The following is a 15419-nucleotide window of genomic DNA, read 5'->3' as shown; positions in this document are numbered from 1 at the left end:
TTCCAAATCCAGAACCTAATTCATAGCAGGCACAGATGGCATAGTAACTAACACCTCCTCTTTTATATCATTGGTTGGGGGCAATTTATAGGGTGAAGACGATGCAGTCACAATCCCCAAACAAGATGGTACCCACCATTTACCGATATAGGATCAATGAACGTGTCTTCCAAATGCTTCAATGTGGAAGAGAAAAAGGAGGCCTACTGTGATGCATACGTTAAGCAAAATCAGTGAAGGCATTGGTACACTGCAACACAAGTGCAAATACAATATTGACTGGAGGTACTTCAGGGGAGGGGCACCCAAAAACTCCACTTTTCCAGAAATGATTGCTGAGGCTAACAATACACCCTACACAAGTAATGTAGTAGTTGAGACCCTCTTGGAGTTTAAGTTGCAGTATGTAGCATGAGACTTCTATTATTAGAGATTTGCATTAGGCAAACAGTGGTTATTTGAATGGAAACTGAACTCTTGTCCGATATCGTTATAGAGCTACCAAGTGACATCCAGATTATGGGCTACATTATTTGCTAACCAGAGACACATGTTCACATCATTTGGAAGTCCCTACACATGATATTGCGAACCTCCAACCTCGCAATGTGGCAGGATGCTTTTGTATTGGAGGTGTCAGTGCTGAGACTGGAAATGGTCTTTAAAGTGAAAATCTTATATAGCCCCAACGTGAGCCTAGATTTCAGCTTTTGATACATGCTAAGTTCCCAGTAAGGCCTTTAATGCCTGTAATATCCGTAATTCCTCCTCTAACTACTCCTTCCCCCAAGCATGTCCTTGTTAAGGAGGATTATTTGGGCCATCTTGGATCAAGTGATATTAGGTGCCTAAAATGTTGTGGTTTTTGGGATAACCAGCTCTCAATTCTGAGATTGGTTAGTGATTTATTAAAAGAATAGTTGGACAAAGAACACTTAAAGATCAAGGCCCTCCAAATCAAGGAAGAATCTTTGGTGTCTCTGGGGATAACACTGTCTCTTCTAATTTCAACTTATATTTAAGGGGTGATTCCATTTCCCTTGTTAAAATGGTAAGGCAATAGGTGATTATAATAACAAGGGCCAGGGATACAGGTCTAGCACAGGTGAACAAGGGTCATCAAAGATAGCACATTTATTAGGGACTAACCACCAGCAAGGGGTGACACAGAGTTCAGGTCAACTCAGCCACTGGTAGAAGCGAAGAGAGACTGCTGACTTGTCCTTATATCACCCCTGTAGTATTTCTTATATTTTTTATTATAATAAGTGTTTCTCAATACAAAAGTATTTTTAATACTGTACATAAATAAATACAAATATGAGACGATGGAAAAAAACAACCCTTACTAAACAAGAAAGAAAGAAAAGGAAAGAACATTCTATGTACACATATACAGGAATGCAATCTACAGACTACATGAAATAAAAACATACATACATACCCCCACAATCCCAACACGCACAACCTTCACAATTACTTTTATAGTGCTAACATCATTATTACTAACATCATTAGCGGGTTTACCCCCCTACCCCCCACCCTGTCCAGACAAACCTGAAAGGCCCAAATCACAGCTAAATCTCATCAACCAATGCAAGATCTCTAATATCTTGATATGAAACCTCTACCAATTGTGTACAAATAGTAATAAGCATTCTGATCAAAGCAATGATGAGAGAGGTCTGTGGAGTAGTCATCAATCTAGACCAAATATCTTGACTTAAGATCTGCACTGTAGAATGTACAAAACTGCTAATATTTGTCTCTCTCAGAAGCAAAAAAAAGAACGGACAACACATAACTAGATGAAAGGTAGTTTCGCTGCACCTGTGTCACACATTCTGCAGGTTATCAAAAACTTTGATATTTTAAGCTTTGGGCCCTGGAACTCCAAATAGGGAGACTTTGAAGTTGAAACCTGAGGTACCAGTTCCAGAGCTTTGCAGAAGGAAACATCGCTAAGTATCTCCTAGAGATCTTTATCATTAAAAAGAATGACTCCTTACCCACGTATAGCCTTAATTTACTTAAATCCTGAGAGTCCATTATTCCATCCCAATTGATGATCTTCCTCTTCAGTAGTAATCCAGACCCAGACAGATCTAATTCCTCCCTCATCCAGTCAACTTGTCTTTTATATTTCTCTAGATAGGGGTTGGAATCTTTTGTCAAGAGAGCCTTGACATAATACCCAGGAGAAGAGTTTACTGCATGTTCAAGACTACCCATTAAGGATAGAGACCATGTTTGGGAGGTGGGGGGGGGGGATTGTCGGGATAGGTAGTTGGGGCCTAGGAGGTGGGTGGGTACGTTTGGGAGGTGGGGGCATACATAGTAGGGATAGGTAGTTGGGGCATGGGAGGTGGGTAGGTACGTTTGGGTGGTGGGGGCATACATAGTAGGGATAGGTAGTTGGGGCATGGGAGGTGGGTAGGTACGTTTGGGAGGTGGGGGCATACATAGTAGGGATAGGTAGTTGGGGCATGGGAGGTGGGTAGGTACGTTTGGGAGGTGGGGGGGTACATAGTGGGGATAGGTAGTTGGGGCCTGGGAGGTGGGTGGCTAGGTTTGGGAGGTGGGTGGTACATAGTGGGGATAGGTAGTTGAGGCCTGGGGGGTGGGTGGGTATGTTTGGGTGTGTATTGTTGTTGCATTTGTTTCAATTATATTTTTCATAATACACTGGATTATAAATCTGAATTATGAGTGGACAATCTTCTTCGGGGTGTGTAGTAACCATTTAATCTAAGTGTTACAAATGATATGTGTGTTGATGTGCTCCATGTGCATGTGATGTTTGTTCCGAAATAATTGTTAATAAGTGCTCCCCGTGTATGTTGTCCATCCATGGCTCCCCGCCCTGGTTGCACACACATCCCATCATCATCGTCCTCATCCTCTTCCTCCTCATCTGCTGGGTCCATGTCTGGGGGCAGTGGAATGTTCCTGCGTATACACATATTGTGCAGCATGGCACATGCCAGCACAATTTTGCCAACTTTTACGGGGCTGTACAGCAATGCCCTGTCAGATCTACTGAGGCAGCGGAACCTGTCCTTCAGCAGTCCAAAGGTCTGCTCTATCATGTCCCATGTCCGTATGTGTACTCGGTTGTAGGCCTCTTCATGCCTGTTCAGGTCGTCTGACGGGTGTCATGAGCCATGGCGTGAGGGGGTATCTGACATCACCTGTATGGGAGTGACAGAAGGGTGATAGGATGTTTGTGGTGGGAATTTCGTGTTGGTAATGATAGCATATACACAGTCCCTGTATAATATTAGCACACAACATACTACAGGCCACAGATTTTATTATGCATTCTGCAAAATAGTCTTCGATCAACTGTTCAATATTTCACCCTTGGCTAACACATTCCATGCTCAATGTTTGCATTCATAATGGCCCGCTAGGCAACTACATATCTCATTCTTTTCAATGTACACAATGGTGTGTTCCTATGTACCAGGTGCCTTATGTCTTGTAAGATTCTGACAAAATCAGTGTCAAGCACCCGCAGCGCACAGGAGTGAAGAAACTACTGCACAGAGTGGGAGAAATAGCCATTGAGCACATCGGAGCACCAACTACTTTATCACTGGTGACGATACTCCCTTTCATATGTCATTGCATGGTGTGCCACTCCATGGTTAGGGGTATTTCCATTAGCCAGTGTATAGTTTCCAATGACATGGCAAACTGGCATGTACCTATTGCAGCGATAAGCTGGGTGAACTCTGGTGAGTGTCTATAGTCCCCCCCCACCACACACAGCTCCTGCATTGGTTATTCTACTCACCCAAAAGCCAGGGACACTCTGGTGAGTGTCTATTGCCCCTCTCCCCCACTATGCACAGCTCCTGCATTGGTCATTCTACATACCTAACAGCCAGGGACTCTCTGGTGAGTGCCTATTGCCCCCACCAACTCCAGACAGCTCCTGCATTGTTCATTCTACTCAACCAACATCCAGGGGCACTCTGGTGAGTGTCTATTGCCCCCCGCATTGCACACAGCTCCTGCATTTGTCATTCTACTCACCCAACAGTCAGGTGCTCTTTCCCACGTAACATGCCATGTACCCTGGCAACGTGGAGTTCTGCAATCCATTGAGTCGTGTGTTGACCCCGTGAAATGTGCACAGCAATGTGTGATAAGTTTTTGTGCATCACAGACCATCTGCACGTTCAGGGAGTGGAATTGTTTCTGATTTCGATAGACCGCCTCTATGTCATGTCTGGCAGTCAACTCCACATGGGTTCAATCTAAGGCACCAATGCATTTAGGAATTCGGCAAGGGCATGGAAGGCCACTTTGGTGGCATTGACCTGTGCAGTGGTTCGGGGTGGGGCAACGTGGTCTGACACATGGCGCAGCAGTGCATCCAGTACCTGGAAGAGTATCATTGAAAAACAGGGTTGTGACAGCCTGTGCAGCTCACCAACTGTGTGCTGATAGATGCCAGTTGCAATTAAGTGCAGTACTGACACTACCTTCAGCAAGGTGGAATTGCAGTCCAGATGTTAATTATGCTGCAGATGTCTTCATTGATGAGGGTGATGATTGATAATATTGTGGCCTTGTCAAGCTAGTACAATGTGTGGATTTGACTTGGGGTCAGGTTCTAGGGCGAGGCCCTAATGCAGAGTATTGGTGGCTGCCTGCGGGGTGATACCTGCTTTACAATGATGTTTGGGATGGCCACTGGGTTCTTCATTTTTCTCCTGTGCCTACGCCTCCTCCTCTGCCTCAGTGCTGCTTCTAACTCCATAGCTGCTTGCAGGTCCCCAATTCCAATTGCTGCTAGACCGAATGCCAGCATGGTTGTGTTGCGAAGTGGGTTGGGTGTGGGTGTGGTCCTTTTGTAGATTTCCAGTGGCCAATGGTGTGCAGCTGGGCTAATTTTGCACACCTGGGGCCTGTTGCTGCTCACCTGGCACTGTTTAACGCCTGGTCTGTGGTGCCGGTATTACAGGTGTGGTGGTCACAGTGCTACCACCATTTTTATGGTGGTGTTTCCGTGTACGTGGTACTCGTAATGTACCCAGTATACCGCTGCACCGATAATTGGGCTACTCAGCCTTGCGTTAAATGAACCAGCCTATTATAGTCTACAGTTACTGTGATACCCAGCCCTGTGATATCTTGAACTAGCCTATTCCGCTGTGCAGCCCTGTGGTAAATTTGAACTAGCCTATTCCACTGTATCAATCAGCCCTGTGATATCTTGAACTAGCCTATTCCACTGTGTTATCCAGCCCTGTGGTAAATTTGAACTGGCCTATTCCACTGTAACAATTAGCCCTGTGATATCTTGAACTAGCCTATTCCACTGTGTTATCCAGCCATGTGTTAAATTTGAACTAGCCTATTCCACTGTATCTATTAGCCCTGTGATATCTTGAACTAGCCTATTCCACTGTGTTATCCAGCCCTGTGGTAAATTTGAACTAGCCTATTCCATTGTATCAATTAGCCCTGTGATATCTTGAAATAACCTGTTCCACTGTTTCAATTAGCCCTGTGATATCTTGAACTAGCATATTCCACTGTGTTATCCAGCCCAGTGGTAAATTTGAACTAGCCTCTTCCACTGCGCTATCTAGCCCTATGATTAATCGAATCAGCCTATTCTGAAGTGTTTTCTAGCTTAGTTTACTTCGCCAACACCCTACCAGCGCCACCAACATGCCCATGTCACAGCTTGCACCTCCTCTGCTACCTAGAATATCACCCTAGCATGCCTTCCTTAGTCTACCTTATCGTTCTAGGCACACTAGCCATTATCAATACCTTACTGGGCCTTGCCAGTCCCTGCACTCGTGCCCCTCTGATACCCAACCTGACACACTATGACTGCATCTTTCACCAGGCTCCTAACTTAGCCCAGCCTCTCTACACAGAGCCAAGCCACCTCCTACACCTGCAACACAAATATCAGGAATTCCAGGCTTAGATCAAGACTGGACAAACTATTTGAAACCCCGGCCAGACTCACACCCAGTTCCAATGCCACTATTAACTGCTCCTCGAACCAAAATGCATCCAACTCCAAACCTCACAATAACCGCCCCCTTATCAAGGCCACCATTGAGCAGTGTGCGGCTCCTCATCCCAAGACTTCTGACCCCACACACCAGACTGCAAGCAAAGACTCCCATATTCCACCGCTCAAGGGGGCCTTAATAAACACCAGGTTCCTGGTAGCACATGCCACAGAAATTGCAGATCTGATATTAGCTGATAGCCTTGACTTTCTTGCCCTAACTGAGACATGGTTATATGTTGCATCCGGACCCATACTCATGCTAGCTGTTCCTGATGGATACACCATTCTCAGCAAGATAGACACAAGTCCCAAGGAGGAGGTATAGCCATCATTTTCAAATCTAGCCTCGCCATGAGACTTGCCCCTTCTCAAAATTACCAATCCTGTGAAATGCTTACAGTCAAGTTACCACTGGCCAATTCACAAACCTTAACTCTAAACCTGATCTATCGACCACCGGGACCCATTGGTTCATTCGAGGAGGACATCTCCTCCATACTCTCCAATAACCTCAAAAACTCAACAAGTTCTACTCGTTGGCGACTTCAACCTGGGATTCAATGACCCCTTTGGTAATCCTGCCCTGAACATTGCCACCATCCTGACTGAACTCGGCCTACTCCAAAATGTCTCTGCACCCACCCACAATAAAGGATGAATACTAGACTGGGTAGCTGACTACAATTGTCATGCTAACATCACCTCCGACTCCCCTCTAACTTGGACAGACCACTCCATCGTGTCCTTTGCCCACACCACCACCAGACCTCTCCCCATCACGATCCCAACCACCCCCCCACCCTAACTAGAAGCAAAAAGAACATCACAGCCGATAGGCTCATCCCAGCCATCCTTCCCACTCTCAACGCCCTTCCAGACAGTACCGATCCAGGTACACTGGTCGACGAGTACAACAAAATGATGGCAACATCGCTAGATATAATTGCCCCGCTCAAACCTAGACCTAGCAAACCCAAAACTCATCTGAACAAATGTTTCACCCCGTACCTCAAAGATCTAAAACACAAAAAAAGAACTTGTGAGACAGCCTGGCGACTACTACCATCGGAGGTCAACAAAACCAAACTCATTAAGATCACAACACCCCGATCTCCCAAGCTAATTCCAGCATGAAGGAGCTTTTCACAATCCTCAAAGAGATAGAAACCCCTATCTCCACGTCAGACACGTGCACCAAAGACAAAAGCTGGTGCTCCGGCATCCAACATGCGCACTCCAATAACATAATCACTCCCCAAAGTAAAATAGCCCCAAAAAAAGCCTCCTTGAACTCGCCCATTAACACACTGCCACCCAACATTTCTACCACTGCCACACAGTCTAACTTTAAGACACCTACATCACCCAACTCACCACCTAGTCGCTTAAAATGTTCTAAAATATCAATCCTTGAAGCCGAAAAAATCATACTCTCACTCAAACCCAGCAACTGCCAGGGTGACCCCTGTCCAGCCCAGTTTAGGATGCAGCAAGGGACCTAGCCCCCTTTGTTTCCAAGCTCATTAACGCCTCATTAGCATCCAGCATCATCCCGGCTAACCTTAAAGAATCATGGGTGCTCCCCTTACTAAAAAAACAAACACTTGACCCTTCAATACCCACTAATTACCGGCCTATCACAACTGTACCCTTTCTATTGAAAATCCTTGATAAGGTTGCCTACACACAGATCCAGAAATACCTGGAACTACACCACCTCCTAGGAGCATGCCAATCTGGCATCCGTCCACAACACGGCACAGCGACGGCCCTCATAGACCTAAAGACCCAAGTCGACGAATTAAGGGTCAAAGGTAAATCTGCCCTCCTCCTCCTCGACCTCTAGGCTGCATTCGATCTTGTTGTTCAAAAGGTCCTATGCAGCCATCTGGACTCAGCTGCTCACTTCTCTAGGGAGGCCATAGTTTGGATTGAGTCCTTCCAAAGCGAGAGGACCATGCAGGTATTCTCACCCTCAGCAGCTGCAGACCCTATTCCTATCACCTGCGGCATCCCCCAGGGATCTTCTGTCTCTCCTACGCTGTACAACATATTCACTAAGCCCCTTTTCGATGATCTGGACAGTCTTGGTATCACCCACACTAATTATGCAGATGATACACAGATTCTCCTCCCACTTTCAGGGGATTACGCTAAGGATTTGGCCTTGGTGAATAGGGTGTATCTCATCATCCAGGCATGGATGGCTAATCATGGTCAATGCCAGAATGATGACAAAACTGAGCTCATTATCCTAGGCACCTCCACCAACCTCAACAAACTAGGCATTGAATATGACTTCTTCATAATTGACAGCAACCTCATCAAAGTGGCCAGCAATGTGAAAACCCTTGGCTTCTATCTCGACTCAACCAAACAAGTTAACACGCTGGCTTCCTCTACCGGCTACACATGTAAACTCATCAGAACTGGCAAACCCTTCCTCTCAAACAACAGTTGCATCATCCTGGCCAGAGCCCTCATTCTGTCCAGGCTTGACTATCGCAACGCCCTCTATATTGGCTCAAGCAAAGCAATCGTCTGGAAAATCCAAACACTCCAAAACAGCGCACTCAGAGAGGCCCATGGAGTGGCTAGGAGAGACCATATCTCTGAGAACAGGAGACAAAACAATTGGCTCTCTACAAATGACAATATTTGACTGAAAATTGCGTCACTCACCCACAAATCCCTGAACAACGCTGCCACCAGCTATCTCGCTGAGAGATTCCAGAAAAGGACCTTCCAGACTAGCCCATAGCAGCTCCCTCCTTGTCCCTAGATTCAAACTTCTAAAGTAGGTGGCAATAGCTTCCCTACTAAAGCAGCCCAGCTCTGGAATTCCATGCCTCCTGCAATCCGAGAAGATCAGCCATATCAGAACTTCAGATCCAAATACACCACCTGGCTCAAATCCTCCGATATTTAACCCAGTCGTGTGTCCACTAACTGTAAAACACCATCAAGTGGACAGTAACAAAATGTATAACCTCATTGTCTCCTGTTATCCTGCGACCATTCTCTGCATGTACGCACCGGTAATTTTTATAGTGTCCAAACTGTGTTGTTAACTTTTCTATTGTGTAACTAAGCTGAGAACCTACCTGTAACCTTCGTGCTCTGATACCATCGGGTCTGGAGCGCGTTACAAATGAATAAACAAACAAACAAAGGTTCTATTCACGCAGGAGCTTTTGACGGTGTCAAGTTTGCCCGAAGATTCTCCTTCATACCTTGAAGGAGTGCACGAATGTCCTCTAGTGCACCTGTCTTTATTCTGACTTCAAAAGCCACAGTGTCGTAGAGTCTAATAAAGGACTGAAGAACCAAATGTAGGGCTACCAGCTCCCTCCCTCCCAATTCTGGTGTGTCCTGCAAAATTGAGTCATTTCTCGGGGGTGAATCTGGTAGAGCGGCCACCTGACCCAGATCGTCATTTAAAAACAGAGTATCCAGATCCAAATACCATTACTTGTTTCTGATGGTCTCTCTTGGGTTTTGAAGGGGGCCGGGGAGACACTCAATCAGTCCCTTATGGCTTCAATTGCCTGGATTTCACTCTCCAAGCTCGCACATACTTCGAAAATAGAAATATTTGCATACTACTCCATTCATGTTAGAACCGAGTTGGAGGTATCGCAATCCATACTTATACAGTTATTTATAATTTCTGAAGTATTCATCACGACCCGGCCCCGGACCAATTGCTTGAGACATCTGAGCATAAAATGGGCACGGCTTTGCTGGAAAAAACGCTGAAATGTTCCCCTTCCTAGCACTCGGCATTGTTACCCGGGGTAGTTCTAGAGACTCAGGAGCAGGACAGACCACCTGCACAGCGCTTTCGTTTCACAGCGGGTATCTTTTATTTTTACCCGGCATTTTCTTTCCACAGATTTTACCTCTATAGGATCAAAGGGCAGAAGCCCCACAGTCTCCCAAGTAAAGGTGTCCATCCAAAAGGGAATGCACATGGTTGCCACTCGTAAACGGGCAGTCTTCCTCACCTCAACCGTGTACCATCTGTGCTTGTCGATGCTCCCCTCTGAACTGTGCAGACTGCAACCATTCTGCAGCCACTTGGCAGACTCTAGGTGAATTTAAGGATAAGGACCACCTCCAAAAAGAACAGCAAGTGAAGGCAGACCCACAAAAGCTCGAGACAGCACTTCCTGCAGACTGCAACCACTTGCAGACACTCCGCCTGTAGTATTGAAACCCCTAGATCACTGTCAATATTGCATAAACTTGGAATACAGAATGGCAAACAACTTCTACCTCCATTCTCCACTTTCCATTTTCCACCTGAATGACACACCTTTTGAAGCCATCTTGTCTGACGTCCAGGAACTAAGAATGAACTTTAGTGATCCTGATTCATTCTTAACTTTCAAGATGGCCCATTCCATTAACATCAGCACTGGTCTAACTCTATAACTTTGTCCTATCATCCTCACGGCTTGAAGAGTTTGTAAGGTGGGTAAAAGGCACATGTCCCCATAGGGAGACTATGTAGTGAGCACATATGGGCTCCCCATTAGAATCAAGCATATTCTGAGGAGGACTGCAGACTCAATCAGAGCTTTCCCTTTGGGTTTCTTTAATAAACCAGAACTTAAATTAGTGTACGGATATTTTGCGCAACCATGGCAGTTCCCTCTGACATTCAGCATGTAATGATGGATGTGGCATATGTTGGGGATATTGTAGGTTGTCTGATCACGACCATAAACATTGGAATCTTACTATATCAGCAACCTACTCTCATAACCCCCACATCTATTTAACTCAAAAGAGTAATTATCCAAGGTTAAGGTATAGAATCTAACTACAATGCGAATGTGAAAGAAGCTCTTTTTTCCATGCCTGTGTGAAAGGAATCGTCTGTTAAGAAGCATTTTGCCAACTTGATGCAAGTGGACCCTAGGTATAAAATCTGTGTTATGGATAATGTTAGGGAGAATTCTCAACATTTTGCTAATTCCCTTCACCTTAGAGACCCCCAGCAACTTTGCTGGATTTTGAGGACTTGATTTTTTTACCTGAAGAGGGTGTGAGCCTTTTTTCCCACTCTCTCATGTATTTTGATATGTGTTTTACCTTTGTGTTTCCTTTGGTTATGGAGTCTAACCAACTCCAAAGGCATCATCTTTTACAATTGTGTCACACAGCACCCTCAGTGCAGTGACATAGGGATTTTCCCAGGTTTAAATACCTTCTCTGGGATCAACTACTGTTTCCCAGAACAGTGGAGTGATATTGACTTCACTTAGCCCTGTAAATTTCTAGACCCAGCACACTCTATTTTACAATAGAGTGCTGGAGGGCTTACTTAGTATCCCCTATATCTAGCTACTCCTGTAACAGTCAAATGTTACCCTTTCCTCTCAGAATGGCTGGTGGCAGTGGTTTTACAATGAACTACCATGATTTTTCCCATCAGCAAATTATTCGTAGCTCCGGTAACGTTAAATCGTGGTAGCTATGTTTTTCAAGATGGCACAGAAACCTCCTTTGTTAAAACAGGTCCCTGTCTTCTTTTTTCACCATTTCTTTGTGGAAAGGTACTTCTAGAAATGTTCTCTTTGCGCCAAACCAGGGTTGGTCTCTTTGTTCATTTGCCTTTGGCAGGCTTCAGGAGTGAAACCCGCCTCTGGCTCCAGAATGTCTGGGGTAGGCAGGAAGTGAGGGAGGTGCCCGAAACTCCCTATGCTGATTCACCTAGGAGACCCAAATGCACACTGTTATGATTGACTGGCTGACTGTCCGGCAACTACAGCCACCCTCCTGGGTGAGTGGCAGCTAGGCTGGAATGAATGGGAGAGAACTGAATAAAAGGCAAGTCTCTTAGCTTGGAAGGCAGAGTCAACCTCTGGAACGAAGGAACCGAAAAAGAGCTTGGAGGGGACGGCTGCTGCGACTCCTGAACCGTTGGTTTGCCCGGTGAAGCCCGGCTGCAGGTCCGAATCACCAAGTTTGCATCGACAAAGAAGCCCTGCTAAGGACGACTTCTCCCTTTGAGTTGGTAGAACCAATCAACTCCCAAGTAAGCCACCTGGACACCCATCTCGGTGCTGGTTGCATTTCCTCAAAGTGCTGCAGGAAACCGTAGAGCCAGGGAGAGGGACACCTAATTGTGTGCGTTACTTGTAATCTGGCCAAAAGCATTTGGAAGATCCTCTGGACTCCCACGATGTTGGACCGACCAAGCCTGACCCCCTCAGCTGAGTGCAGGACCTCAGAAGCAAGGACAGTCCACCTTGACAGCCAGGACCAGAGTTGTTACCAGTACGGTAGCTGAAACGTGAAACAGCCACTGAAATTGAAGTTTGCCAGTTACACGCTTTTGACCAGTTCCAGTGCAGTGCAGGAGTCCCCCGACGTTTTCCCTATTGTCCCCACGAATGAGGCCCAGGAACAACGAGATCTGCAGGAACTGCCAGGAACAGAAGTCATCAGCTGCATCTTTTTCTTCATTGAAAGGTACTGTAAAGGAAGATTGAGAGAAATTACCTCTCACAGTGAAAGTGCTTGAAACTTTTGCAACTCACAGGCCTAATCAGCTTGTGACCAAACATATGATTCTTCTGTTTACAAACTACTACTAAGAACTTGTGCAGAGACTTTTCCGTTTACTTACCAGAATCGCTTTATCCTATCCAAGACTTTAGACCATTGATTTTGGCCAAGCCTATTGAATTGAATTGACTCCTCTGGTGAACTCAAAGTATTTGCACTGTCTAAGAATAATTGTAGGTGTTCATGTTCTGATAACCTTTGCCTTTTACTCCTCTGAGTAATGAAGTATATTTGTGTGTTATTATATGATTGCCCCCTTCTAATGAGTGTTTTATAACTGACTGATAAATACATTATCAATTGTTTATACATGAAACATTGAATGTAAGAGTCTGTTTGAATACCTGTAACAGTGAGTCTTTGTGTAACTCCACTCCTGCTCACATTTCTCCTCTTGAGATAAGCCTGGCTGCTCAACACGCTACCAAAACTGTGTGGCACAGACGTATACCAAAGGTTGGTTTGCTTACACCTGTAGTCATAGTTTTGTGTAGTGTTCCCAGAGGGAACTGCATGCAAACTTTGCCTAACAGATAAGGCAATATATCATGAGAGCTGTTGATGCCAATACCTTGGAGCTGGGTTTAGACAGCCAGATGGCCATGTGAACAGTTAGAATATTGTGCAAAGTATTGTTAAAAATGCATCTTGGAACATAGCAGGTATTACAACCAAATTGATGAATCCGTCCTGGCATGACTACACAAGCAGCAGCTGGGACTTAATTATCTTTCAATAAACCTGGGTTGTGGACAGGTCTATCTATATTCAGCGTTTTGCATGTTATCAAGTTATGGCAGTAAGAATAAGCAAACTCGCCTGTCGTGATTTGATTTACAGATTTCATTCGTTGATTTGTATGGCCCTCATACAAACAAAGATATCTGAGCGCACTCCCATGCATGGAATGGGCAAAATAGAGTTCCAATGGAGATGAGATGAAGGGTTCTAAGACCAACTCAGGACGAGATGAGAAAACCTAAAGCCACCATGGGTTCAAATTCCATAGGAATGATAAACGATTTTGGGTCAGACACATCACTACTGGGAGAGAGTTCCACAATGTACCAGCCTCTGTAGAAAATAAGCACCCAGGGATCATTCACCAACAATTTACTCAAAGACCGAAGACGCTTTTTTGGAGTGTACATTTTCAGCCATTATTTAAGTTAATGTGGCATTTTGCCGTAGATGGACTTGTGCACGAGGATCAGAGCTATAAACTTGACTGCAGACTTGAAGGGTAGCCAAACTCGGTAAAAGTGAAGATATTCGATGGCTTCAGGGAGTATTAGTGATCATTCTTGCTGAAGGATTAATCAATAACTGTGAAATAGTTGGGGAGAATAGAATTATGTATGCAAGTCTGTGTTTTTATCACATTCTTTAATACATGTGCATTATTTTCGAATGACTAACATGGTTGAGCGCGTTTTTTCATGTGAACTTCATTAGGTTAGCCACGTTATCATTGTTTGTAGTCTCCCTTATATCTGTTTAGAACGTTGTTTTGTAACCCTGCAAAAATGTCATTCCTCTACTCTGAAAAGGTGCAGTTCTATTCTGAAATGTGATGTCCCGCTCACAAACGGGTGGCCCTGTTTTTGAAATGTTACTCTCCTCTGAAACGTGGTCGCCAACACAATGCGCCTGCTTCTTTTTCACCAATATGACTTTCATTTAAATATTCCATCCCATCCGAAAAGTGCTGTCCCATTCTGGAATGTGTTGTGCCAATGTGGAATGTGTTGTACAGTACAGAAAGGTGATGTTTTCCATTTTGTTATGTGCAACGTTAGTTTTCAATGTGTTATCACGTTCCGAGGTTACCTTCCTCCAGCTTGAACGGGCATATCGAGCCATGTAAGCTATGTCTACCCATTTGAAATACCTTGGAATGTTACTGCATTTTCTCACTTTTAAGAACCCCTTGATGATATTGTCTCTTCTTGCTTGAACGTGTTTCTTTTTTCATCTGTGCATGGAAGGCCAGTTTGTCGAATGTGTTTGCAGAAAAAGATGTAAAACTCCTGTGTTTTGACAGTTTTTCTTCCTGTGGTTTAATCAGTCAGATTGGGTGGTTGGACACACATAGGGCATTTGATTAATTTACACATTCCATTACTTCACCACACATTACTTAATGTATTCTAATTCAATATCGTCATGCATGTTCCAAAAACATACATTGCAACATTGGTATATATAGAAGTTATTATAACTGAGGCTGTCTGGATTTATAACTGTGGCATTTCCTTTCTATCTTGCCAGAGTGGTGCATGCAGTGCCCAAGCAACATGTATGAGGGTGTATGTCACGATCCAAACAATATATCCAGGAAGTGCCTGTGCTACGACTCTTACAATTTCACCATGGCACCGAGGATGTCAGATATGAGCTGCACTTGTGAAATAGGTGAACAACCAGAAACTCGCAGAGGTACGTTGATGTTCCTGTCTTATAGACGTAATACGTATAATGATACACTACCTAAACTGTCTTTTACAAGAGGGAAACATGTCGTTTTATTCATTTCGCTTTGCAAAAAATTAACTATATTTCGAAAGGTTTTCAGTTTTAAGTCTTAAATTGGCTGGGCAGCAATCCCTCTTCACAGTATGCAAGATTGATCTAGTCCAGAAGGACCTTGAATAATCAAACACAGGGATCAGGTCCACTGATAGTCAATGGCAAGCTTATTTGGCAGAACCCTTGTATTCCATCAATACATTATTTTATTGTATTTTATTTTGTCATTATATAGCGTCCAAAGGCATCTAGGCGTTTTTAG

At 44.6% G+C, this 15419-nt stretch overlaps 1 protein-coding gene across 3 annotated transcripts in view; it reads left to right on the top strand.

Annotated features, from left to right (window-relative positions):
• LOC138451524 (uncharacterized) overlaps positions 1-15419 on the top strand; it is an 852161-nt gene that overhangs the window by 315144 nt on the left and 521598 nt on the right. For all 3 annotated transcript variants that reach the window (XM_069604916.1, XM_069604915.1, XM_069604917.1), the window contains one exon: positions 14900-15067. In XM_069604916.1, coding sequence (XP_069461017.1) covers positions 14900-15067 — 168 coding nt within the window. The remainder of the gene's footprint in view (positions 1-14899; positions 15068-15419) is intronic.

Source organism: Ambystoma mexicanum, chromosome 1p (assembly GCF_040938575.1).
Source record: "Ambystoma mexicanum isolate Mex_15411 chromosome 1p, UKY_AmexF1_1, whole genome shotgun sequence".
NCBI classification, from domain to species: Eukaryota; Metazoa; Chordata; class Amphibia; order Caudata; family Ambystomatidae; genus Ambystoma; species Ambystoma mexicanum.
This window is presented reverse-complemented; position numbering and strand designations above follow the sequence as displayed.